The sequence below is a fragment of the Phacochoerus africanus genome, chromosome 3 (genome assembly GCF_016906955.1).
Source record: "Phacochoerus africanus isolate WHEZ1 chromosome 3, ROS_Pafr_v1, whole genome shotgun sequence".
Taxonomy (NCBI): domain Eukaryota; kingdom Metazoa; phylum Chordata; class Mammalia; order Artiodactyla; family Suidae; genus Phacochoerus; species Phacochoerus africanus.
Window position 1 is genome coordinate 148,720,895 of NC_062546.1, and position 25,883 is coordinate 148,746,777.

At 35.2% G+C, this 25,883-nt stretch overlaps 1 protein-coding gene across 3 annotated transcripts in view; it reads left to right on the forward strand.

Annotated features, from left to right (window-relative positions):
* The window catches only part of AGPS (alkylglycerone phosphate synthase), a 141,843-nt gene that overhangs the window by 89,848 nt on the left and 26,112 nt on the right, over positions 1 to 25,883 (forward strand). For all 3 annotated transcript variants that reach the window (XM_047772953.1, XM_047772954.1, XM_047772955.1), the window contains exons 12-17: positions 984 to 1,035; positions 6,803 to 6,879; positions 8,825 to 8,937; positions 15,100 to 15,169; positions 16,413 to 16,474; positions 20,653 to 20,742. In XM_047772953.1, the coding sequence (XP_047628909.1) occupies positions 984 to 1,035; positions 6,803 to 6,879; positions 8,825 to 8,937; positions 15,100 to 15,169; positions 16,413 to 16,474; positions 20,653 to 20,742 (464 nt within the window). The remainder of the gene's footprint in view (positions 1 to 983; positions 1,036 to 6,802; positions 6,880 to 8,824; positions 8,938 to 15,099; positions 15,170 to 16,412; positions 16,475 to 20,652; positions 20,743 to 25,883) is intronic.

The window sequence follows — 25,883 nt, forward strand, 5'->3', positions numbered from 1 at the left end:
TGAGTGAGTCTCATAAATCTCAATATTGTGTTGATAAAAATTTTATTGATAAGTGTTTAAAAACTTTATGATATTCGACAAAATTTTGTGATCTGAAAGCAACCTCTTGTGGAAGTTTAACCATGTTAAAAAGTGGCATAGAATATAAAATTCTCATTTAGGGTGACACTCATTATAATTCTATGGAAAAACTGTAGCTAACTTAAACCTTGCTAGCATTTGTATGATAGTGTTGTAATCATAAAATTATTAGGAATGTTTGCTTTCTTCATTTTTCCTTCCTTGTAGTTTTTAGTGTGTGCCTTGCACTGGTACAACTTTAGATGTTTTTAGATACATAATGTTATACTTCAAGATTTGTTGCCGTTTTCATACAAGTAACCTTGAAAAATCTTAGAATTCTGGACATTGTCTGATAGTTATTCTATTTAAAGTGGATTATGAGAAGGAAAAAAAGAAAGAACAGATCCTAGGGTTATCTCCGAAGACATCACATATAAATTTTTAAAGTGCTTTGGCCCACAAAAATGGCACCCTCATCTTCCTCATTCTAAAAGTGTAAAAGTGTCCAATGACATTTTATAGTTCATAAATGGCATAATACTCTAGGCATTGATTTTAGTCTATTAAATATCTACTTTGTTCTAGAATAGTCCACTTTTAAGGATAATATTTCCTTTAGGTATTTCATTAGGTCTTTGCTAGGCATTAAGCAGATCTTGTTGCTGATAAAGATCTGGCAACATGTGGATGTACCATATATATTGTGTACATAGATTTCTCCTCTCCGAATATTTTATAGAGGCCAATGATGTTTTATTTGTTGTCATAAAATTATGTAGAAAGTTAAGACTTTTTTTCCAGTATATATCCTTAGGAACTAAGCTCTGAATCTCAGATACAGAAAGATGACGTTCATTTTCTGCCTGTCTAGCTTCTGTACTGTATTAAATTTGTATCACATTTTTTTCTTTCTAAAACAGAGATGTGCTCCTGCATCTATTCGTCTCATGGACAACCAGCAATTTCAGTTTGGTGAGTTTAAAATCTGGTCATTAAGCTACAAAAATTTATGAAATACCAGTTATGTACCAAGAAGAGTACTGAGTACAGAGTTATAAAAGATAACTCAGAGTTCATGTCCTTCAGAAAGCTCTCAGTCTAATGAGGACAGATGATTATATAAATGAATGAGTGCAAATGAAGGAGTGGTTGGTCCTGCTTGATTTTGCTTGAGTGGAGTTCAGGGTAGGAAAAGGCTTCTTGAAGGAGTGATGCTTAAACTGAATATTAAAGGGTAAATAGAAGTTTGCCTGAGATGGTCTCTTCTTTCCTACCAAGTTTTTGTTCACTTAGGAAAAAAATGTGAAATTGTAAGACTTCAGAGGCGCATTTAGGCTTTAAATGGTTCTGTGTGGCTCACGTAGAGAGGAGGGTGTAACTAGTTTTAAGAGAGAAAGCTGGATGGGTGGATTAGGGCTTTACAGGATAGATTTGGACTTCATCTTGTCAGTAGAAGGATATGTTGCAGAGAGAATACAGTAATCCGCTTTGCATCTTAGAAAGCTCATTCTGCCCACATTATGCAGGATGGATTAGAATGGCGCAAGCATGGAGGAAGATTCAAAATAGTTAAAGAGGCAAATATTGGGGGCCTTGTTCAAGGCAGCAGCAGTGGAGATAGAGAGTAAGGTTAGATTTTCCAAAGAACAGTTTTCCAACTGGATGTGGAAGGTTAAATAAAGGGGGAAGAGTTTGATTGATTGTGTGTATTGAATGACGGTCTAGAACAAGAGATTTTGGGGAAAAGACGTTACAGTGAGTTTTATTTAAGGTGTCCATTGAATATTCAGGTGGAGAATTCAGTAACAGTTAACTGTTTTTCTTTTTCTTCCTATTTTGCTCAAAGTACTAAACATTCTGATACAACTTATCATCTTATTCTAGTTTTGTTGCTTCTGAATTTTTCCATATGCTGAAATCTAGTTTGGGAATTAATTTATACAATTTAAGTACCCTCAAGATAGTCCCCAAAAAATTGCTCAATAATAAATACTAAAGGCAAGCATTTGTTTGGTCTAAGAGTAGTGTAGATTTTAATTTAGGGAAAAATGATTATTTGAATTATATAGAAATCGAGCTAAGGAACTCAGGTTAATGACATATTAAGGGTTCATTTTAAAAGTTAGATTTTTCTAGGAATACACTTCGTGGCTCAGTGGGTTAAGGACCTGACACTGTCTCCATAAGGATACAGGTTCAATCTCTGGCCTTGCTCAGTGGGTCAAAGATCTGGTGTTGCTGCAAGCTGCAACATAGGTTGCAACTGCAGCTCAGATCCAGTGTTTCTGTGGCTGTGATGTAGGTCTGCAGCTACAGCTCTGATTTGAACCCCAGCTGGGAGCTTCATATGCCACAGGTGTGGCCATAAAAAGAAAACAAAAACCAACAACACAAACAAAAAAACAAACTAAAAATACTATATACTACTGATAAAACTTTAAGATAAATGTATCCTATAAATAATGAAATAGTTAAATCAATTAGAAATCAAGCCACCTGTCTTTTGGCCTGTATTCAGAGAGCCAAGTATGTGATTAATAAGACTGTGTTATCCATTTATATGCTATTATAGTAGTAAACTATGTTAGACATAGACACCTTTATAAAATTAATTACAGTATGGCCAGATTTTACTTTTAACTGGCATTTATAACTATTTTAAAATGAAGGTTTGAAGAAAAAAATCCTTTTGGCTGTCATCTCTGTTCCCCATTCTCATTTTTTATACCTAGGAACATGCTCTAAGGTTGGTTCTATCCTCTCTAGTCTTTACTGTGTCTGCTTTCCCTCTGCCCTTTACTTGGCTACCAAAGTGATCTTCGGAAATATAGATCCGATATACCTCTTGGCTCTCTAAACTTTTAGATCTCTCAGTATTCATTGAGGCCTTCCCATCTGTGTATCCCATCTTGGTTCATAAATATTGAACTGAAGAGTAACTCATAGCACAGCAAGGGGTGTCTGAGACCTTGTACTGGCTGATTGGGCAATGTTTGTACCATGTTGGTTGTTAACAAAGTGCAAGCCTTACTATTGATTGTTAATATTTTTATTATCACCCCATTCCCATGACACAGCCCTTAATATATTATATTGAAATAATACATTTTCAATATATTGAAATGAGATATATCATGGAGTACATTGAAATAGTCTACATATACTCCCTGAGAACTAACATTCATCAGATTTAGGAGATGTTTCTTATTCTTTTATATGTGTCCTGTACCTATTAACATAACAGGTAACTTCAGTGTTGATCAACTTAAATCATCAAGTTAGCAAAAGAGTGTAAACAAATCTTGAATAGTGAATAGTGCAGTGCCAAGCACATTGTCAGCACACAGCATTCCTCAAGGTTGCATTTCCAGTTTATAAACAATTCAAAGGTTAAATGTTTTGGCCAGTGTCCCCAAGTCATAGGTGGTGGATCTGGGATTGAACCCAAATCTCTCTGACTCCAAAGCCCAAGACATTTTCCAGTGCTTCAGAGCATTTCTTTGAAATATATTTATTGAATCTTTTGAAATTATTTAAGTTCCCATTGTGGCTTAGTGGGTTAAGAGCCTGGCTAGTATCCATGAGGATGCGGGTGTGACCCCTGGCCTTGCTCAGAGGGCTAAGGATCCAGTGTTGCTGCCAGCTGCAGGGTAGGTCACACAGGCTGCTTGGATCTGATGTTGCCATGGCTATGCCGTAGGCTTGCAGCTACAGCTCCAATTCGACCCCTAGCCTGGGAACTTCTGTGTGCCACAAGCGAGGCCCTAAAAATAAATAAATTAATTAATTAAATAAAATAATTTAACATTATAATAACACAGAATTCATTAATCAAACTGTTCAGCTAGTAAATTTAAAAACACAATAGCTGAAGATCCCTGTCTTGGTGCAGTGGAAATGAATTTGACTAGGAACCATGAGGTTGCGGGCTCAATCCCTGACCTCGCTCAGTGGGTTAAGGATCCGGCGTTGCTGTGAGCTGTGGTGTAGGTCGAAGATGTGGCTCAGATCCTGCGTTGCTGAGGCTCTGGCGTAGGCCAGCGTCTATAGCTCCTATTCGACCCCTGGCCTGGGAACCTCCATATGCCACAGGTGTGGCCCTAGAAAAGACAAAAAAAAAAAAAGTAAAGGATAACAGTATCCTCTTAGTTAATGCTAATACTTGACCCACTTAAAAGTCAGTATCACTTTTACAATAATTATGTTTCAGAGCTATCATGTCAGCTTGGTATTAGGGATACATGTGACTAACTCACAGTAGTGCTAATAGAAGTTGTGTATATAAATTTCAATGTGATAGAAGTTCTTGCTGTGGTGCAGTGGGTTAAGAACCTGACTTGGGTCACTGGAGAGGTGCTGGTTCAGTCCCTGGCCCAGTGCAGTGGATTAAAGGATATGGTAGTGCCACAACTGAGGTGTAGGTCACAGCTGCAATTTGGGTTCAGTCCCTGGCCTGGGAACTTACATATGCCATGTGTATGGCCATTTTAAAAAGTAAAAATAAGTAAATAAATTTCAACGTGATCAAATGAACATATACCCTTAAGGATTGTTCCACATCAGAGTAGTAATATTTAGAATCCTCATACATTGTGCAATCCTCATACATTGTGCATTGTGCATGGACCAGAAGTCTTGTATGAGGAACAGGTACACACGCTTACACATTTATGTTTATATATTTTCTTACAGTTGCTGTTAAAGTAGGATGAATTTCTTTTGGGAATAGGAAGTGAATATTTTGGTGATATATTATATTTACTTTTATCCATGGTAGAAATGATAATTTTTAAAAGTACTGGTTATGCTAGAGAACATCTCTGACAGGTTACAATAAAAGAAAAAATAATCCCTAAATAAACCTCCTGTGACCCAGAATCTCAAAAAGATTGCTAGGTTGATGTCTATCTTATCTGCCTTTCATTTTTTGTTTTTTGCTCTGTTCAGTTATAACATGGATATCCAACTCTTAACTTCTGGTTAAGACGTAATGTTACTTAGTCTTTTATGTAATATAATTTCTTATTGTAATCCATAAGAATGTAATAAATATTATAGGTTCAGATTCTCGTTTTAAAAAAAAAAGAATGTCATGATGGAGCTTGATGGAGGATAATGTGAGAAAAAGAATGTATATGTGTATGTGTGACTTACCTTGCTGAACAGTAGAAAATTGACAGGACACTGTAAACCAACTATAATGGAAAAAATAAAAATCATTTAAAAGAAGGAATGGCTAAAAAAAATAAAATTTCCAGAAGAAGGAGTTCCCGTCGTGGCGCAGTGGTTAACGAATCCGACTAGGAACCATGAGGTTGCGGGTTCGGTCCCTGCCCTTGCTCAGTGGGTTAACGATCCGGCGTTGCCGTGAGCTGTGGTGTAGGTTGCAGACACAGCTCAGATCCCGCGTTGCTGTGGCTCTGGCGTAGGCTGGTGGCTACAGCTCCGATTAGACCCCTAGCCTGGGAACCTCCATATGCCGCGGAAGTGGCCCAAGAAATAGCAAATAGACAAAAAAAAAAAAAATTTCCAGAAGAGAATAAAAGCAGTAAACTCTTCGGTTAAAAAAATTTATTTATAAATAAATAAATAAATAAATTTTAAAAAGATTGGGAAAAAGACTGCAAGTGAGTTTTCCCTCCAGAAATCTCTCTCTCTCCTTCAAAAAAACTAGTTTGCTCTTCATACCTATTTTAAAGAAGGGATCTTGCATTTAAAAAAACAAAATCCAGACAATTTTAGATTTACCAGAGGCTTTGAATTCTTTATGAAAATTGGAGTTCCTGTTGTGGCTCAGCGGAAATGAACCCGACTAGCATCCATGAGGATACAGATTCAATCCCTGGCCTTGCTCTATGTGTTAAGGATCCAGCATTGCTGTGACTGAGATGTAGGCTGACAGCTGTAGCTCTGATTCAACCCCTAGCCCGGGAACTTCCATAATGCTACAAGTGCAGCCCGAAAAAAAAAAGAAAAAAAAAGAAAAAAAAATTTCTTTATGAAAATTCTGTATAAATGGGATGCCACATTTTTCTGAATTGGTGTCATAGTACTAAGGCCAGATGCATGACTCTTAAATGTAACAGTCATGGGAGTTAAAAAGTTGCTACTCTAAAAATAACAAGAACACAGTAAAAGACTTTCACTCAATTAAGCTCAATCCTCAGGCAAAGATGTTAATTTAATAGACTTTGAGACACCATTTATGTTTTTTTTGGCAATTTTAACTCTCTGGGTGTGATTAAGGAAACAATTACTAGTTTTATGCCCAGAATTCTGGGTGAAATAAGAATTAATTAAGAAACAACCTTAAACTTGGCATTGACTCCATATTTGGTTATAGTTCTGAATGGTTTCTGCATAATTAAAAAAAATAAAAGTAGAACTAGCCACCAGTGGGTGTTCCTAATGAAATAAATTAATGAAGTGATTTTACTATGTATAAACTGTACCATTGAAAGGTAACCTGAACTATGTGTAGTATTAATTACCTATAGTAATTTGAGTTTTTAAAAAACCCAAGGAGTTTTGTACACAAAAAGTTGTTTGTGACTTTTGAAAGACAAGCTAAGATATAAGATGTAGATAATATCAATGTGTTCCATGATAATATAGGGTGATTTTAAAAACTAAAGTCATGAAAATGTTCACTTTCTTTTAGGATAATAAAGTAGCCTCTTGCTCTTCTGAAAACATAAAATTTGCTTTTAATTTAAAAAATGAACTTTTTTCTTCTTAGGTCATGCTCTTAAACCTCAGGTTTCCTCTATTTTTACATCATTTTTGGATGGATTAAAAAAGTTTTATATTACAAAGGTAAGAATTTTTTTAATGCTTAGGTTATTAATTTTTGTTTCCTGCCTTTTCTTCCTCACACAAACCTATTATGTTTTTCCATGTTGTTGTGTGCATTTTATAGTTGTTATTTTTCATGTTGGAATAAATATTGAACCAAGTAAATCAATCATGCATTCAATTTTAGAAAATTTAAAAGCTTTCCCAGATTTGAAGTTCTTAAAAATAAGTGTTGAACGGTTTCATACATATAACCTTTTGTATAGTTTGAGTTTTTTCCTTGATAGTATATATCTAGAAATGGAATATAAGTATGAATTTTTTTAAAACTTTTGACTCATGGCACTATATATATGACATTTTTCAGTTGCATCCTTGCTATCGCATGTGGGATTTTTTTTGTTTTGTTTTGTCGTTACGTTTTAAATTTACAAAATCCAGGTGTTTTAGTTGGTGTTTCTTAAAACTCCAATGAGACTGACAATTTCCCTGTGTTACCTAGGTGTAATTTGTATGTGAATTAGTTGAATGTGATTATTGTGTTTATTTTGCTAGGGGTAGAAGCTTCATTATTTTATTTATTTATTTTTTAATATAGTTTACAGTGTGCCTTTTGAATAATGGGATTCGTAGATGCCTTTGTCATAAATGTTGTAAATAATTTTTGCAGTCAGATGACTCCTTTTTTAATAAGGTTTCTTCTTTCCTTCCTTCCTTCCTTCCTTTCTTTCTTGGTGCAAAAGTTTGTTATTTATCTTTCCTATGATTATTTACTTATTTCTAAGCTTAGAAAAGCCTGCCTTCCTCCAGAAATATGAATAGAACCACTTTCTTCTCTCTCACCTTTTGTTAAATAGGATTTTTAAAAATTTTCTTTATTATTGTTTGAATTTATTTTAATTTTATAGTATGAGATAAAGAGCTAAATTAATCTTCATCTCCTACTCCCCTGATTGCTAACTAGTTGTGACAGCACCATTTATTAACCTATCCCTGCTTTTCTTTTTTTTTTTTTGTCTTTTTGCCATTTCTTGGGCCGCTCCCGCGGCATATGGAGGTTCCCAGGCTAGGGGTTGAATCGGAGCTGTAGCCGCCGGCCTACGCCAGAGCCACAGCAACGCGGGATCCAAGCCGCGTCTGCAACCTACACCACAGCTCAAGGCACCGGATCGTTAACCCACTGAGCAAGGCCAGGGACCGAACCCGCAACCTCATGGTTCCTAGTCGGATTTGTTAACCACTGCACCACGATGGGAACTCCTCCCTGCTTTTCTTATATTGATTTGCTGTGTTTGACATCTTATATACTTATCTTAGACTCCATTTTAATGTTTCATATTCTTTTTAATTCTTCTGTTCTTGAAAATTAAATGGATTTAATTGCTATAGATCGATCTAGTTCTCCTTTTTATTTTTCAGAATTTTCCTTATTATCACCATGATATACCTGTTAGTTCATTATCCTAAGAAATTTTTAGAAACTCATCATTTTAGGAAGTTTATTGAGGTTTTTATTAGAATTGGAATAAACTAGTATATTAATTTGAACAAGAATTGGCCAATTTCTGATACTTAGTTATTAGTGGTATGTAAGGATGCTGTTGGTTTTTTCTCATCCACCTGCCATCCTGCTACTTTTTTGTTTTATCATTTTGGTAGTTTTATTTGATTCTTTAGTGCAGGTATAATTGTTACAAGTTATTTTTTGTATTTCCATACCAATATGTCATTACAATTCGACACCATGGCGTACTTCCAAATGAAGTGTTTTTCCATAGTACTATTCTATTGTAATGATCTAAATAGGTACATTAAGCATGCTTTTCTTATTGCTATGCAAATATCCAAAGCCCATATTTTAAATAGCTGGTGTGTTTGAGCTCAGATCAAAAGAAATAAAGAGAAAAATATATTTAGATACTGTTTTGTCAGCTAAAACATCTGTAATAATAATTTTTCTTTGTAGTTTAAAGGATTCGATCCAAATCAGCTAAGTGTTGCTACATTACTGTTTGAGGGGGACCGTGAGAAGGTTCTTCAACATGAAAAACAAGTGTATGACATTGCTGCAAAATTTGGGTATGATTTTAAGTTCATAATGCTAAGAAGAAGAAAGTTAAGCTAAGATTCTGATATCTCTTAAGCAGTTGTTGTTAATGTACTCTTTTTAATATTAAGTTTGTGGTAATATATGATAGTCAACTTAAAATGTTTACTTCTAAAGTTTATACAAAGCTAGATTGGTATGTTTCTCTTGATTGTCTAATCATATTTGTGACTAATTGAATCTTTTATTGTATTTTTTCCTTAATGCTAATTTTAATAGTGTTTAGCCTATGTTATGCTTAGTGAAATTGAAGAAAAATTCATAGTTGTGTTGCTATTTAATAATAATAGCGTATGTATAAAACATGCTGTAAGTATGTTTTTAAAAGGAAATTGTGTTTAATCAAAAGTAGTTGATAAATTATCTCTGCCCCACCCCCTGTCACTTACTGTTTTATGTTGGTATAAAGAAACAGAAAACATTTCACGTCTATAACCAACTGAATAATGATTGGGTGGTTTCTGTCTGTCGGCTTGATGGATTATAAGATTGATTGATGAGGACTAGAGTAAAAACCCCATTTATCAGGACTGTGTTTTTTTCTTTTTACACATAAACAGTTTTCTGGATACCACCGTTTTTTATTTCAGAGCTTAAAATATATACATTATCGTTAATCTGGGTTCTTTGTAAATATTGACTTTTAATCCTCCCCTTTTTTTTGCTGTTCTTTGTGAGAACAAATGAATACTTAATTTGAAGCCATGTGTCTTAGAATGCTTTATTTTTATGCATTTTTCTCATATATAATGTTCATCTATTTGTTTTTAGAATTTTTTGAACTTAGTAATGTAATTACTAAGTATAGTATTCTTAGAAAAAGATCTAATCCTGTGCTTAATTTTTACTTTACTTTTGTACTGGTTTTGAGCATTGCAGAATAATCTCTCAGTTTTGTTTTTATCCTATTCCGAAATTGTCAAGTGGAATTATAAATTTCTTTAGTAAAAGATGAAATTCATTATTATTTCACTTTTTCTTCTCCACAGTACCTTTTTTTGTAATTGTGCTATAAAGCTTCATTTAATGATTGGATGGCTTGGATTTCAGGTTATCTGAATTTTTTAAAACATACATGAACCTATTTTTTAATTTCTAAGCTATGTGGAGTACATATATAGTTTGATTTAAAAACTTTTTTCTTAAAATCCATAATATTAGAAACAAACAAGATTTAAATGAAACCTTTTATATTTAGATATTTTTATCTATTTAGCCTTAAATATTAGAGCCTAAACTTTAAAAATTATTTCTTTATATATTTAAATATTTATTTGGGATTTCAAAATTTTTGAGTCATTTATAGGGAAGTGGATGTTATACTATTTTAATCACTGTATGTAAGGTTAAATTTGCTTAGTTGAACCTCATTACCTTCCACCTCCACGCACCACACGCACATACACACATTGTACTTTGTAGGATCTATAATTATAATCTCAATTCAGAGTAGCCAGCCAATCATTACTAGTTAGTAATGTGCCACATTTCTAACTAGGATAGGATGATGACAAAATGCCTTTCTATCCTATGCACATATAATTTCTATAGGGCATGACCTGTCTCTTTTGGGGCATCACCATTGATGCTTGGTATGTACTAGATTCGTGATTAAATGTTTATTAAAAAGATGAATAAAACTGAATGCCCCCCCCCCGGCATCTTTTATTCCCCTTTACTTATGCCTAATTACTATGTCACTCTTAAAACAGTGTATTTTATTTTATTTATTTATTTATTTTATTTATTTTTTTCCCACTGTACAGCAAGGGGATCAAGTTATCCTTACATGTATGCATTTTTTTTCCCCCACCCTTTGTTCTGTTGCAATGTGAGTATCTAGACATAGTTCTCAGTGCAACTCAGCAGGATCTCCTTGTAAATCTATTCTAAGTTGTGTCTGATAAGCCCAAGCTCCCGATCCCTCCCACTCCCTCCCCCTCCCATCAGGCAGCCACAAGTCTCTTCTCCAAGTCCATGATTTTCTTTTCTAAGGAGATATTCATTTGTGCTGGATATTAGATTCCAATTATAAGTGATATCATATGGTATTTGTCTTTGTCTTTCTGGCTCATTTTCACTCAGTATGAGATTCTCTAGTTCCATCCATGTTGCTGCAAGTGGCATTATGTCATTCTTTTTTACGGCTGAGTAGTATTCCATTGTGTCTATATACCACCTCTTCTGAATCCAATCCTCTGTCGATGGACATTTGGGTTGTTTCCATGTCCTGGCTATTGTGAATAGTGCTGCAATGAACATGTGCGTGCATGTGTCTCTTTTAAGTAGAGTTTTGTCCAGATAGATGCCCAAGAGTGGGATTGCAGGGTCATATGGAAATTTTATGTATAGATTTCTAAGGTATCTCCAAACTGTTCTCCATAGTGGCTGTACCAGTTTACATTCCCACCAACAGTGCAGGAGGGTTCCCTTTTCTCCAAAACTCCTCCAGCACTAAAACAGTGTATTTTAATCTTAAAGTATTTATCAGAACCATTTTGTCAGTGTTAATTTGAGCCACCAACCATCATGAACTGGCTTTTTATGTAAGGCCAGTTTTGCTTTTTTCATTGAATACCAGCCATTTAAAACTTAAAAGTAATAGTGAAACTTTCTTAAGGTGAATCCAGGTCTCTTTAGATAGTGATAATGAGGCCACAGTACTATTGATTTGATTCCAGCAATTTGCTTATACTAAACAAAACTGGTATCAAATTCATCCATTAAAAATAGGTTATAATAAATGAGGTATCTGTTTAAAGCAAGGGCAAAGCATTAAAACTTAGAGCCTAATTGGAGTGTCATTTTTTTGTTATTATTATTTGCTATGTCTTGGTTATATTGTAATTAGTTTCTTAATATTCTTTCATCTGACTCCCTCCCTTTAGATGCAGAGATCTGTGTTGAACAACCACAGCCTAGCATTAGGCAGATGACTTGGGGCTCTTTAGATTTTTTAATACTTGGGAGTATATCTTTGTGTAGTTTCCTAACATAAGTCTTAGTTTCCCCCCAGTTCTCTCTAGGCACTAGTTCTTTTTTCTAACCACTGAAAGATTCAAGGATATTTTTCTTTCTTTCTTTTTTTTTTTTTGGCTGAACCCACAGCATGCGGAGGTTCTCAGGCCAGGAATCGAACCTGCGTCAATCCATAACAGTGGCAACACTGGATCCTTAACTCACCAAGCCATCAGGGAACTGCCAAAGATATTTTTTATTTAAGACACTACTCTGCCAACCCTCACTCCTCAGTCATTTCTTCTGCATAACTAGTTGGAGGACTGCACTATTTTAAAGTTTCTTTCTAATAAAGTTTTCATAAGGTAATTTAGCTCAGGTATTTTATTTCAAATTAAAACATTGTTAATTATTATTTATTTTCTATTCTTTTATCTTCTGTTCTGCCATCTCAGTAGTATTAAACTGATGTTTTTCGTGAAGTATTCCCAACACTTGAGAACATTTTTGTGTTATCTTGGTCATTTTTCCTTTTTGACTTCCACTACCACTCAAACACTGTTAAATATCTTTGAACACATGTGATCCAGCAGAACATAATAACCAAATGTTGAATAATCATGCTTTGATTGTTTATCTGTATTTGCTAGTAATGTACTTTAACTTCTCTAAGAGCTAAGCATGATTGTCACCAATCATGACATATGTGTTGATGTTTACCATTGAACTTAAGGTATTCATATGTTATTGTTATTTTTTAAGGATTATATTTTAAGTGTTATTTTTAAAGTGCTTAAGTTGTTTAATGTACTTCAGCGTGAGAGCGATTAGGTTCACCAGATGGCTCTTTTATATAAAAAGAGTGTGTCTCATTCCTCTTTCAGTAATCTTCCCAGTCCTTCCTCATGAAATAGCTTTAAATTGGTTTAAGAACATGGTTAATTGATACTTGAAATTTGTAGAGGGAGCAGGAGGAAGGAGATGGATGTTGCTACCTTGACATATGGCAGCTGAATTTCAGTATAGTTTTTTGGAGTGGCTGCAAAAATGGCATATTACAAAGCATTTGATTTTTAAGCCCTACTATTGTTTACATATTATATGCTAAAGTAATTCTAGCCATAAGACTAGATAGTTCTGAAAGCTTAAAAAAAAAAAAAAGAGAGAGAGGTTCCAAAAATCTAAATTTGCAGGAAAGCTGTGATTCAGAAAAGCAAACCAAGAATGACTTTTCTTCTTTGGGGGGAGGGGTATGAATTTAGAATGGACACCCATTTTTTCCTGCCTTAGGTAAGAAAATGCCTGTTTCTGTGTGGTTTGTCACACTAGATTCCAAAGTGGGACAGATTTTTTTTTTCCCTTTTAGAAAAGGGTCTAAAGAAAAATGGCTTGACCTAGGACTACAGAGTTGGTTGGACTTTTTCTTATCCTGATATATCAAGATGATGTATTTTATGTCAGTAGGCCTGGTATAAGAGAGACAGGCCTACTAAATGTTCATACCTGTTACTTCTCACCAGGTGCATACTCAGAATGTACCTTCTCAAAATTCCCAGCAGTGGCCTCTTGCATCCTTTCCTAGTCTTCACTGTCCTTTCCTTTCCTTATACCAGTGGTAGGCTTAGCATTAACTCTTATTTCCTAGACCAGTAAGGTTTTTTTCTCTCTGTGACTCAGTGTTTGACTCTGTTTCATATCTCCCTGAGGTATGGGTTCATCTATTTTTCTCCAAGTACTTGCCATAGCAATTTTCTGGCTAGTTTTATTATTGTTTGGAACTTTGTCTCCTTACCCCAGCCTCACATCCAGTACACATCTAACCCAGAAATGGCTTCTGTTTTTTCTTAGTTTCCAATCTTAGCTGCTTGACCTAAGTTGTTTGCTTTGCTCATGAACATTCTAGTAACAAACAAATCCCTTCATATCATTATACCCTGTGCCAAGTAGTTCTAGACTAGAGCTCCTCCTATCAAGTAATTGTCACTCTTCTGGATAACACTAACTCTTGTATATCCAGCTATAATACTAAGTCAGGGAATCTGATTTAGCCCATATGTCCTAGCTTAAAATTGCCTTACAGTGTTTGTATAGAATGGGGGTTCATATACATTGTATCATTTACTTACTTCCAAATTCAAGCAAAACATTGAAGGAAGAAAGGCTTTAACTAAGAGAAATGAAAAGAGGCTCAAATCGCAGAGATTCAGAACCTGAGTCTTAGGAAATACCACAATTAAGGGCTTAGTATCCTGAGACCAAGGAGGTACAGTTAGGGTACTGAGAAGAGGGACACAAAAGTTAACCCTCAGTCGTGATCCAAGAGAGGCACAGGGAAAGATACTTTTCTTTTTATGTGTTTTTATTGAAGGAGTTTTAGTGGGTTCTTTGAGAGTTTGGGGTAAGTTTTATTTAGTTGACTAAAATTACTTTAATTTCTGCCTGATGAAGGAAAAAAGCAAAATTAAAAACTCTCTAATGAAGGTGGTGGAAATCAATAATTGAGTCTTTTAAAAGAATGACTTTTTTACAAAGCAGAGTACTTGAACTGAATTATATGTTCTATGGGGTTAATCCTAACTAGATCACCAAATAAAGTTTCTGTGAATAAAACTACTTTCCAGTTGATATGGATGACCTTACGTCTTGCTCTTGTTCTTGTCTATATGTTGCTACATAAAATTTAATATATCTGTGTAAGAAATGCTTTGTCTATCATTTAAGTCATAAATCCCATAAAATAAATGTAATGTCTAATATTCCAAATACCAGGTGTTCAAGTACTCAAGAAACTTCTTGGTGATTAGAAGATCCTAGTCAATGAATGCAAATCTTTATATATGAATAAGACTATAGTAAAACATAAATACAAGGATAAGAATATAATGACTAAAATAAGAATATTTTAAGTATCTTGTTCTGCTTTCGAAGATTACATTTATTTAAACTTGTTTCTTATGGCTAATTCTTTGTTCTTTTGGCAATATTAGTGGAATTAGTTGAGTTCATATCACCATACTAGTTTGGAGAATATAAGAATTTTAAATTAATTTTAACAAACTGAATATTAAAAATGTTTTTGTTATCCAAGTCTATTCACTTGATAGCTCTTTGATATATGATATATATATTTTAATAGTTTATTTGAAGTATATTGACAGTTCGTTCTTTAATTACAGTGGATTGGCAGCTGGAGAAGATAATGGACAGAGAGGTTATTTGCTGACCTATGTCATTGCATACATTCGAGTAAGTTATCTCATATTTCCCTTGTCAATTTATGTTGCAGACAATACTTTTTCTTACTTTTAGTGAATAAAATGATTTTCTTCATTTTCTTAAATTTTAACCTACTGTAATTTAGCATATCTTATGCTTGAATCCAGGATTTTTTATCTTATAAAATTTCCTTTCATATCTTTGCACTTTTGTGGTGGCTTGTGAATTGCTCTTTCCAGTTTTGGTATAAAAATAAAATACTCTGTGATAGCCTCTATGGGGAAAGAATCTGAAAGAGAATGGAAATATATGTATACGTATGGCTGATTTACTTTGCTGTGCACCTGAAACTAATACAACATTGGGAGTCACCTATACACCAATAAAATTTATTAAAATTTCTTTGGATAAAAAATTTAGTATTATAAGTTACCTGTAAGGTAAGCATTATATTTTGTATCCTATGAAATATATTTTCTTTTTTTTTTTTTGTCTTTTGTCTTTTCAGGGCCATGCTCACGGCATATGGAGGTTCCCAGGCTAGGGGTTGAACAGAGCTACAGCTGCCAGCCTATGCCACAGCCACAGCAACACAGAAGCTGAGCCACATCTGTGACCAACACCACAGCTCACGGCAACGCCATATCCTTAACCCACTGAGCAAGGCGAGGGATCAAACCTGCATCCTCATGGATACTAGTTGGGTTTGTTAACCACTTAGGCATGACGGGAACTCCATGAAATATATTTTCATAGCAGAGGTGGTTCCAGATGTTCTGTTTAATCAGTACAGAGAGGCGCTACATATTCTATTTCTTTTTATTTAAAGAAAAGTTGATTTTAAGGAGCTGTCTTTTCCTTTCTCTAAGTCCCCCTCCCTCCAACTTCCCAACCTCCCTGCTCCTTTATTCTGATGATCACTTTTTGGTATTGATTAATTTGCTATTTAGACCACTAAAAATCTATTCTGCTGGTATTCTCTGCATGTACATAGATGGTTCCTGGATAGAAACTGCATTCATTGGAGAAATATTTGAGATCCTTCCATGTGTCAGGCACTCTACCTGGTGCCAAAGGCACAGAGGGAAACTAGACAGAGTTCCTATCCTCCTAGAGGTTATATCTCACACTTGGGGCCACTTTCTCGTGCTCTCTTGAGGTAGATAGTAAAGTACCTGGGAGGTTAATTAGCAACAGGAAATACTAACAATGATATTAATACTACTTCCGCATCTGTTCTAATTTCTTGATTTTTGTGTATGTATTTTAACAGGACTTGGGTTTGGAATACTATGTTTTAGGAGAGTCTTTTGAGACTTCTGCTCCTTGGGACAGGTAAAATGAAATAAAATCCCTGATATTATTAAAATATGATATATAGATTGCTGAAGTAATCTTTGTGAGTGATTATGTAAACTTTCAAAATTTCATAAGGAAGTATTGCAACAAGGTAATCACTTTTATTTAAATTAATATCTTCATCAGAATGTCATATTTGCAACCATTTTTTTGGTCTTAGAAATGTCCATGTTCTGTAGCAGGAAGGTATTATTGAAGTTTATATTTTAAAGAATTTTACTGAACATTAAATGTTACTTTATGACTTTACTTAGCTTTGATTTACATTAAGTGATTAATATGCTTAAAAAGTTCACGCAAAATAGAACCTTCTTTTGTAATGTACCATTTAGCTTTTGATATTTGTATATGCACTATTAAGCAAGATCTTAATGGAGTTCCTGTCGTGGTTCAGTGGTTAACCAATCTGACTAGAAACATGAGGTTGCAGGCTCGATCCCTGGCCTTGCTCTGTGGTTAAGGATCTGGCATTGCTGTGAGCTATGGTGTAGGGTGCAGACGTGGCTTGGATCTGGCATTTCTGTGGCTGCGGCGTAGGCCAGCGGCTACAGCTCCAATTAGACCCCTAGCCTGGGAAGCTCCATATGCCGCAGGTGCGGCCCTAGAAAAAAGGAAAAAGACGAGAGAAAAAAAAAAAGCAAGATCTTAACTTGAATTTAAGTGATTTAAGAAGTTATATATATAATTTCTGTTTTTAAAATTACTCATATATTCATGAAAATATTGGTTAGAGAATTAATAATAAAAACTAATTAGGAAATGTGAAGTGGCTTTATTAAAAATAGACTTGTGAGTTAATTCTTCTGTAGTAAAAAATTCTTGAGATTGTTAGTACATTTTTATTCTGGTATACCTTACATTTTACTTTTTCTTTATAAAATTTACTCTTTTAAATCTGTAACATTTATCGTAACATTATTGTTCTACCCTAACCTCTTTTTTTTCTCCCCAGAAAACATTTTTTACTTTTCTATATTGTCTTCATTTACTATGGGTTATGACTTTTGGTGCATTGATGTTTATATTCCATGCAGTATAAGATAATAATCACATTTATAATATGTATTATTCACAGCATTTAATTTTTGATGATAAGTTTTGCTATGGAGAATAAATCTTATAAATAAAAAGAATTATCAACTCATCAACATCTGATACTTTTTTTTGTCTCTCTTAGGACTCCACCCATGGCATATGGAAGTTTCTGGGCCAGGGGTCAATTTGGAGCTGCAGCTGCTGGCTTACACCATGGCCACAGCAACACCAGGTCTGAGCCACATCTATGGCCTACACCACAGTTCACGGCAATGCTGGATCCTTAACCCACTGAGCGAGGCCAGGAATTGAACATGTGTCCTCGTGGATACTAGTCGGGTTGGTTAACTGCTGATCCATGATGGGAACACCAACATCTGATATTTTTGAATAGCAGATAGGGTTTGGGAGCTATTCATAGTTGTCTCAAAAATCATTTTAGTCTTTAATACCTTTCTTGCTGGGAAAAGTGGTTTAGTGTAATGTTACTTCTTCAGTTTTATGAATTTCCTTGTCATCAAATTACTACTAACTGATGATTACCATTTTGTCTTTTAATTCTTCCAACACTGAAAGCTAATCAGGCACTATTGTTTCATTTTTCTTTTATCCTTTCTTTGTATATTCTTACATATTTTTTGACTTACTGTTTTATACTGGGTTACATACTTGGTTTGTTATCATGTAAAACATTGTCTTCGGCCTAAGTTTTAAAATAAAATTAAGGGAAAGCCACTATATTTCTGACATAAAATTTGCTTGTTGGGAATTCCCATCGTGGTGCAGCAGAAACAAATCCAACTGGGAACCATGAGGTTGCAGGTTCAATCTCTGGCCTCACTCAGTGGGTTAAGGATCTGGTGTTGCTGTGAGCTGTGGTGTAGGTCGCAGATGCAGCTCAGATCCCACGTTGCTGTGGCTCTGGTAGGCCGGTGGCGACAGCTCTGATTGGACCCCTAGCCTGGGAATCTCCATATGCTGCAGCTGCAGCCCTCAAAAGACCAAAAAAAAAAAAATTTTTTTTACTTGCTACCATTTAGTAACTTGCTTTCTGTTTCAAACCTTTAGCTAGGTAGAAACCATGTTTAGCACCAGCCCATAGGATCAGGATCTTCAACCCTTACACATTATTAGGTTGCTTGGCCTTTTCATGCTGAAGTCTCTCTTAAGGGATGATTGGTCTTACTAGTTTGTATGCATTCCTCAGTGGCCCTAGCGCAATGACTCAACCTGTTAGGTGCTCAGTGAATATTCTGCATAGAGTCCTGTGAATGAACTCTGGAATAGTATAAGACTGCAGCCCATAAAAATAGGTGTCTAGGAGGTCTGAGTTGGAGATTTACAGATTTTAGAAACCCCATCTTGAGACTTGTGATTAAAACCAAAAGAGCGTTTTATAAACTTATAGATAAATGGATGAAGAGAGGAAGGCCTAAGAAGTCCAGAGAACCTCAGCATTTAAGGGATAAAAACAAAGGATACATGTAAGTTGTAGAAATAAAAGTAGTGAAGGAGACTGAGGAATAATAACTAGAAGATTTAGAGGAAAACTAGTGCTGTGAGAGGAACCCAGGGAAATTTCTTTCAAGGAGGAAGTGGTCAGTAGTGTTAAATTTGCTAATAAGTTGGGTAAGTATATTATTCTTATTATGTAGTACCTGAATTCCATTTTTTAGAGTCATGATAAAGAACTTGTTACTTTTATAAATTTGTAGTATTCCTTAACCCCTGTAGATAGATATTAAATCTTAGTAGATTTTATTTATATTTAAAGTATTTATTTTGTAATTTGGGTTATTTAAATAGAGACATTAATTTTCAATAGTCTAAATACTTTGAGAGATTAAAAAAAATGTATTCTTACCATTTTATAAGTAAGGCATAGAGAGCACTGATAAATTTTGTCTACCTGTATAGCTCTGACAGAATAAAGAGGAATTTCAGTGCTGTCTTATAAAATCTGAATTTATAAAACTTTCAGACATTATATTTATAAAAGTAAAAATTGATATGCTAGTAAAACATTAAAACCCTTTTTCATATTTATATTTTAATCATATTTTTGTTCTTTGAAATATAGATAACTTTAATGTGTTTAATAAAGTATAATCCATTTAAGTGTTACTGTTCTTATCAAGTTGAGCCAGGATATTTATTGGAGAATAAAATGGTTTTATTGATATATGGTATGGATAAAATATAGTATGAAATATATACTTTAATAGTTTTATTTTCAGATGAAACAAAATAGTTTTAACAGTATGTTATATAGCTCACATTAACTAGATTAATATTGTTAAATATTATCAATCTTCCCTCCCCTTTAAGATCTGTACCTCACTTGTCTGTTTTCATTAACTTTTAGTGTTAAACACTCCAGTGTAACTTGACACGTCATTCTTGTCCAGTGTCTTTGTTGAGCAGGACTTTACCTTATAAGGGCTCGAAAATAGGGTTTTGAACATTTGGTATAATGCTATAATTGTTTATTAATTTTTGTTTTTCTTCTTCATCTGCCCCCCCCCCCGCAACATATGGAAGTTTCCAGGCCAAGGATCAAATTCTAGCCAGAGCTGCAACCTACACCACAGCTTCAGCAACGCCAGATCTCTAACATTGTGCCAGGCCAGGGATAGGACCTGGGGCTCCAAAGAGACAAGCCAGATCATTAGCCCACTGTGTCAAAGGGAGGACTCCTAAATTATTTTTAAATTAAAGAAAACATTTTAGATGTGGATATAGATTGGTATTTCTAAAGCCCAGAATTGAATTTTCATTAACATTTTCTTTAGCACTTTTTAAAAAGCTTTTAAAATCTTGCAATTAAATTTATTTTGAAATTAGATTTTCCTTAGTATTGGAAACTGCATTCAGAAGACTTGAGCATACTCCTCTGACTTCTGTCTTTCCTATAACAAAAAGGGAAAGGACTTTGCTCCCTTGAAGTTATGAATGGAAGGCTCAGTTTGAATGATCAAGGCTCTTGTTTATTCTTGAAGGAATGAGTATGAAAGTTTTTAGTGAAGAGAATTTCTGACCTGAAGTATGCCAATACCAGCAATTATTAGAATTTTTGTAACTTACTGGAGCTTAATACCACATTTAATTATGTTTTCTAGGGTTGTAGATCTCTGTAGAAATGTAAAAGAAAGAATAACAAGGGAATGCAAAGAGAAGGGTGTTCAGTTTGCTCCTCTTTCTACATGCAGGTGAGTTTTTTTTAATTGTCCTTATTCTTTAAAAAAAAACTATTTTTTTAATTAATGGAAAAGTGTAATTTGTGAACTGAGGAAAAGTGTCAGTTTGTTCTGCTTAGCAAGCTTTCCTAAACTTCACTTGCCACCTTGTTAGAACTGTGCCACTAGGATTTTACAGTAGTCCTGACCCAGTTAGAAGTAGAACACTCTTCCATGAGTGAGCCTTCTACACTGTCTGGACAGCATGACGTTAAAAAGCCAAATGTCTGAGCTCCTGGAGTAAGAGAAGGTTTCCTTCATTTACCGAAACTATAAATCACATATGTAGTCAAGAACTATAAATTATATGCACAGTCAATATAGCTGTTTCTGTTTTATTTTTTATTTTTTATTGAAGTATAGTGGATTTGCAATGTTGTGTTCATTTCAGGTGTATAGCAAAGTGGTTCAGTTATACATATACATATAGCCATTTTTTTTCTGTCAGCATCTCTCTTCACCAGAGAAAAAGCACTTTAACCATTTTGTCAGTTGTTAATTAAATGAATGGATGTGGAATATAGGAATGAGTGGAACGGAGGATCCAAACGAAGATCCCCATTGCTTTCCAATAGATCTTCCTGTGACAATGGAAATGTTCTGTATTGCCCTGTCTAGTAAGGGAGCCACAAGCCGCATGTGGCTATTGAGTGGTTGAAATGTGGCAAGTGTGACTGTGGAACTGAATTTTAAATTTTGTTAATTTCAAATAATTTAAATTCAAAACACCACGTATGGCTAGTATCTTCCATATGGGACAGTTATGATCCATACTGGATCACAGTTAACTGATGATCTTGTCCTCTTAGTTAAATAGCAGCAGCCCAAAAGGAAGTTTTCTTGAGAAGGGGTGCTCTTTCTGTTCACTCTTTTGATATTAATTTTCTGTATAAGTACTGGGAGATTAAATGTATAAAGATTGAATTGAGCATTTGACTTCTCTAAAAAGTTATAAAATTAATTGGAATGGAGACTAAAGGGAAATTAGGACAGATCATGAGAAGGGGAACTTTAAGGTAAATGATGCAGTAGTAATTGAGCCCTTTAAAATTTATTGAACATTCTGTATTATATAATTGCCTCTCTTTTTTTACATGTGTGTGGTTTTCAAGAATACAACTCCAGTATACTATAGAAACAAACAAAAAACTTAGAATATAAAGCATAAATAAAAGTTAGGTAATTTTGTAAATAATGTGGTGTCTTTATGGTTTGTTAAGTGCACTGGGTGCTGGATCCTGAAACAACAGTTATGCTTCAGCTCAGCACAACAGCGTTTCTGTATATTTCTATTCATGATGCTTTTTTTTTTTTTTTTTTTTGCTTTTTAGGGCCGCACTTGCAGCATATGGAAATTCTCAGGCTAGGGATCTAATTGGAGCCATAGCTGCCAGCCACAGCAGTGTGGGATCCAAGCCACATCTGCGACCTACACCACAGCTCACCACTACGCTGGATCCCCGACCCACTGAGTGAGGCCAGGGATTGAACCTGCATCCTCATGGTTACTAGTCGGATTCATTTCCGCTGCTCCACAATGGGAACTCCTGATGCTTGTTCTTTTGATTAGCCTAGAACCACTTATGGGCCTTTCTGCCTACTGCATCCCCCTGGCAACTTCCTGTTTAGTTTTTAAATTTCTTTGTTTTGTAACACTGCATGTGTCTAAAGAGTGAAAGCACTGTTCTGTTTTTTATTAGTAATTTAATCTCTTTGAGCTCTAAATTTATCATTATTAAAGTAGTAGTAATGTATTTACTTGAAGAGACTATTATAAGAGTGAAATGAGAAAGCATATAAAGGGCTATATAAATGCCATTTTATGTATTATCATGATGTAGTCACATTAAGGTTGGAGGTAGACAAGTCATACTAGTATTAGTATGGAAAATATGGGTATTTGTTCTTCTTCCTGAATGCCAAATTCCCATGAAGGCATCCAGTTGTTCGGCCCTTTTGATATGTTGACAGAGCATGATAATTTGCATTTATTTGCTTTGCAAGGTAGAAATACTTCTGTACTCTTTAAACTGGAATCTCTTCTGTGATTTTTTTTTTCTTTTATATTCTCTCATCTTGTGCTTCTCTATTACCATATTGTGTTTCTTAGTTCTGCTTGTTGCCACATAGGGACAGATAACTTTTAGAATTTGCAAAATTGTGCTTTTGCTGGGTAAGAAAGTAAAAATCTAACATGAGATGTGAGGAAAGCATCTTTCTTACACCTTAAAAATTCATGTCAGTCAGAAGGATATCCTTGAAGTAGTCTTTTATGGGTCTGTGTGAGAGAGATAGGATTTGAAAAACATTTCAGGAACTACCAAGTCAAGGGTTTATTAACTTGTTGTAGAACAAGTACTTTTGGGGTAGAACCAAAGAATGTAAAAGCTGAAAATGTGGATTTTAGAGATTATTGAAGGAAGGGAAAATAGGGGCCATGTTCTGTTTAATAAAAAGCTTGTAACTTGGTAAAGCTACTGGTAGCTTAGTGACTGATCTTGGAGAGAACCTTTCCAAATGAGTAAGAATGTACATGTTCTCTCTCTCTCTCTCTCTCTCTCTCTCTCTCTCTCTCTCTCTCTCTCTCTCTCTCTCTCTCTCTCTCTTCTTTTAATTTGGAGGTATCTTTAAAAATGAATTTTTTTTTTTTTCTTTTTAGGGCTGCACCCACGGCATATGAAGGTTCCCAGGCTAGGGATCTAATCGGAGCTGTAGCCACTGGCCTACATCACAGCGACAGCACTGCCAGATCTGAGCCTCATCTGCAACCTACACCACAGCTCACGGCAATGCCAGATCCTTAACCCACTGAGCAAGGCCAGGGCTGGAACCCGCAACCTCATGGTTCCTAGTCAGATTCTTTTCCCCTGTGCCATGATGGGAACTCCTAAAAATGAATGTTTTATTTTAAAGTGTTTAGACTAAGAAAAAACTGTGTTCATTTATATTATCAACCTCAATTTGTACTTAGTTCTTCTCTTTACAGTCTGGTCTGTCAAGCCTCTTATTTAAAACGGAAAACAGGAGTTCCCGTTGTGGCGCAGTGGTTAACGAATCCAACTAGGAACCATGAGGTTGCGGGTTCGGTCCCTGGCCTTGCTCAGTGGGTTAACGATCCGGCGTTGCTGTAAGCTGCAGTGTAGGTTGCAGACGTGGCTCGGATCCCGCGTTGCTGTGGCTCTGGCGTAGGCCGGTGGCTACAGCTCCGATTGGACCCCTAGCCTGGGAACCTCCATATGCCTCGGGAGCGGCCCAAGAAATAGCAACAACAACAACAAAAAAAAAAAGACAAAAAAAAAAAACGGAAAACACATCAAGCTGGCTTTATAATCCAGAAGTTATTTGCTTACAGTAAAATTTGAAACATTTTAAATAATGGATTCTGTTTTTGTGTAGCTGAGGATTTTTTATTCTTTTGTTTTGTCAAGTGGTAACTTAGCAGATTTTATCCTTTCTTCCTTCTGTGCTGCCTCCCTATGCAGCATCTCTTGAGATTTCTGTTCCGTTATGAAAATATTATGATAAACCACTGCTTACTGAAATTGATTGGGAAGTAATATTCTGCCTTAGGATACCTTCTGTAAAAACATTTGTCTTGGTTCTAGGATCTTCATTATTTATTGTGTTATAGGTAGATAGAATACATATACATATTCTGATTGATCATATGTCATTGATTTGGTAGTTGTTTTTTTAAGAAGGATTTTCTGATGAGTTCCCTGGTGGCCTAGCAGTTAAGGATCCATTGTTGTCACTGCTATGGCGTGGGCTTGATCCCTGGCCAGGGAACCTCCACATGCCATGGGCACAGCCTCCCCCCGCCAGAAAAGCTTTATATGCTCAGCTTCCATGATCATCTTATAAAACCAGAGTTTAGAATGTGCAAAGTATAGTTAATTGAATAATTTTGCTAAATAGTGGTTTTAAATATCGTTCTTATAGCACATATTTGATTAACATTTAACTAGAGTTTGATTTTAGTTCAGTTTGATTTGATCTGATTGATAGTTGCTAAGGAGATTATTCTGTATTGAGTGTAAATGACCAGGTTTTTAAAGCTATTCTGGGAGTTTCTATCATGGCTCAGTGGTAACCAACCCGACTAGTATCTATGAGGACATTATGAGTTTGATCCCTGGCCTCGCTCAGTTGGTTAAGGATACAGCATTGCCTGCCATGAGCTGTGGTGTGGGTTGCAGACACAACTTGGATCCTGCATTGCTGTGGCTGTGGTTCAGGCCAATAGCTACATCTCTGATTCGACCCCTAGCCTGAGAACTTCCATATGCCCTGGATGTGGCCCTAAAAAGAAAGGGGAAAAAAAAGCTATTATGAAATTAATTTAAAATAGTTATAGATCTCATTAAAATCGAAGATCCCAAGGAAAAGAATTCAGCTGTATGGTGCATTTATTGAGTTCATTTATTTCATTTCTGTCTTTTAAGAGGTACTTTGTATGTTGAAATAGAAATTCTGACTCTAAATTTCTGAAGAAATTTTGGGGGAAGGACTTCCTAGACAGTGAGTCTAATGCAAATAAAATACTCCAAAAAGTATACAGCACAAAATTTTTTTAGAAATGAACGAATAAGAAGTTCCCGTCATGGCTCAGTGGTTAACGAATCCGACTAGGAACCATGAGGTTGTGGCTTCAATCCCTGGCCTTGCTCAGTGGGTTAAGGATCCGGTGTTGCCGTGAGCTGTGGTGTAGGTCACAGACATGGCTCAGATCTGGTGTTGCTGTGGCTGTGGTGTAGGCTGGCGGCTACAGCTCCGATTAGACCCCTATCCTGGGAACCTCCATATGCCGTGGGAGCTGCCCTAGAAAAGGCAAAAAAAAGAGAGAGAGAGAAAGTAAAGAATAATATAACTTTGGCAGCCACACTTTTTCTTGTTCAGATGTTTTGGAAGACATTAGTGTTTAAATGCCTTAAATGATAAAAATTATATATTAAAAGGTAATAGATATAAGTCATTTTCTGAAATGGACCCAAATTAAGGTTTTCCAAAAGTATTTTTATTATTTTTACTTTGCTTGAGATAACTGATAAATCAAGCTTTGTTGTAATTTTTGAAGCCCACTTAACTACTGAAAATTGAATTGTGTAATATAT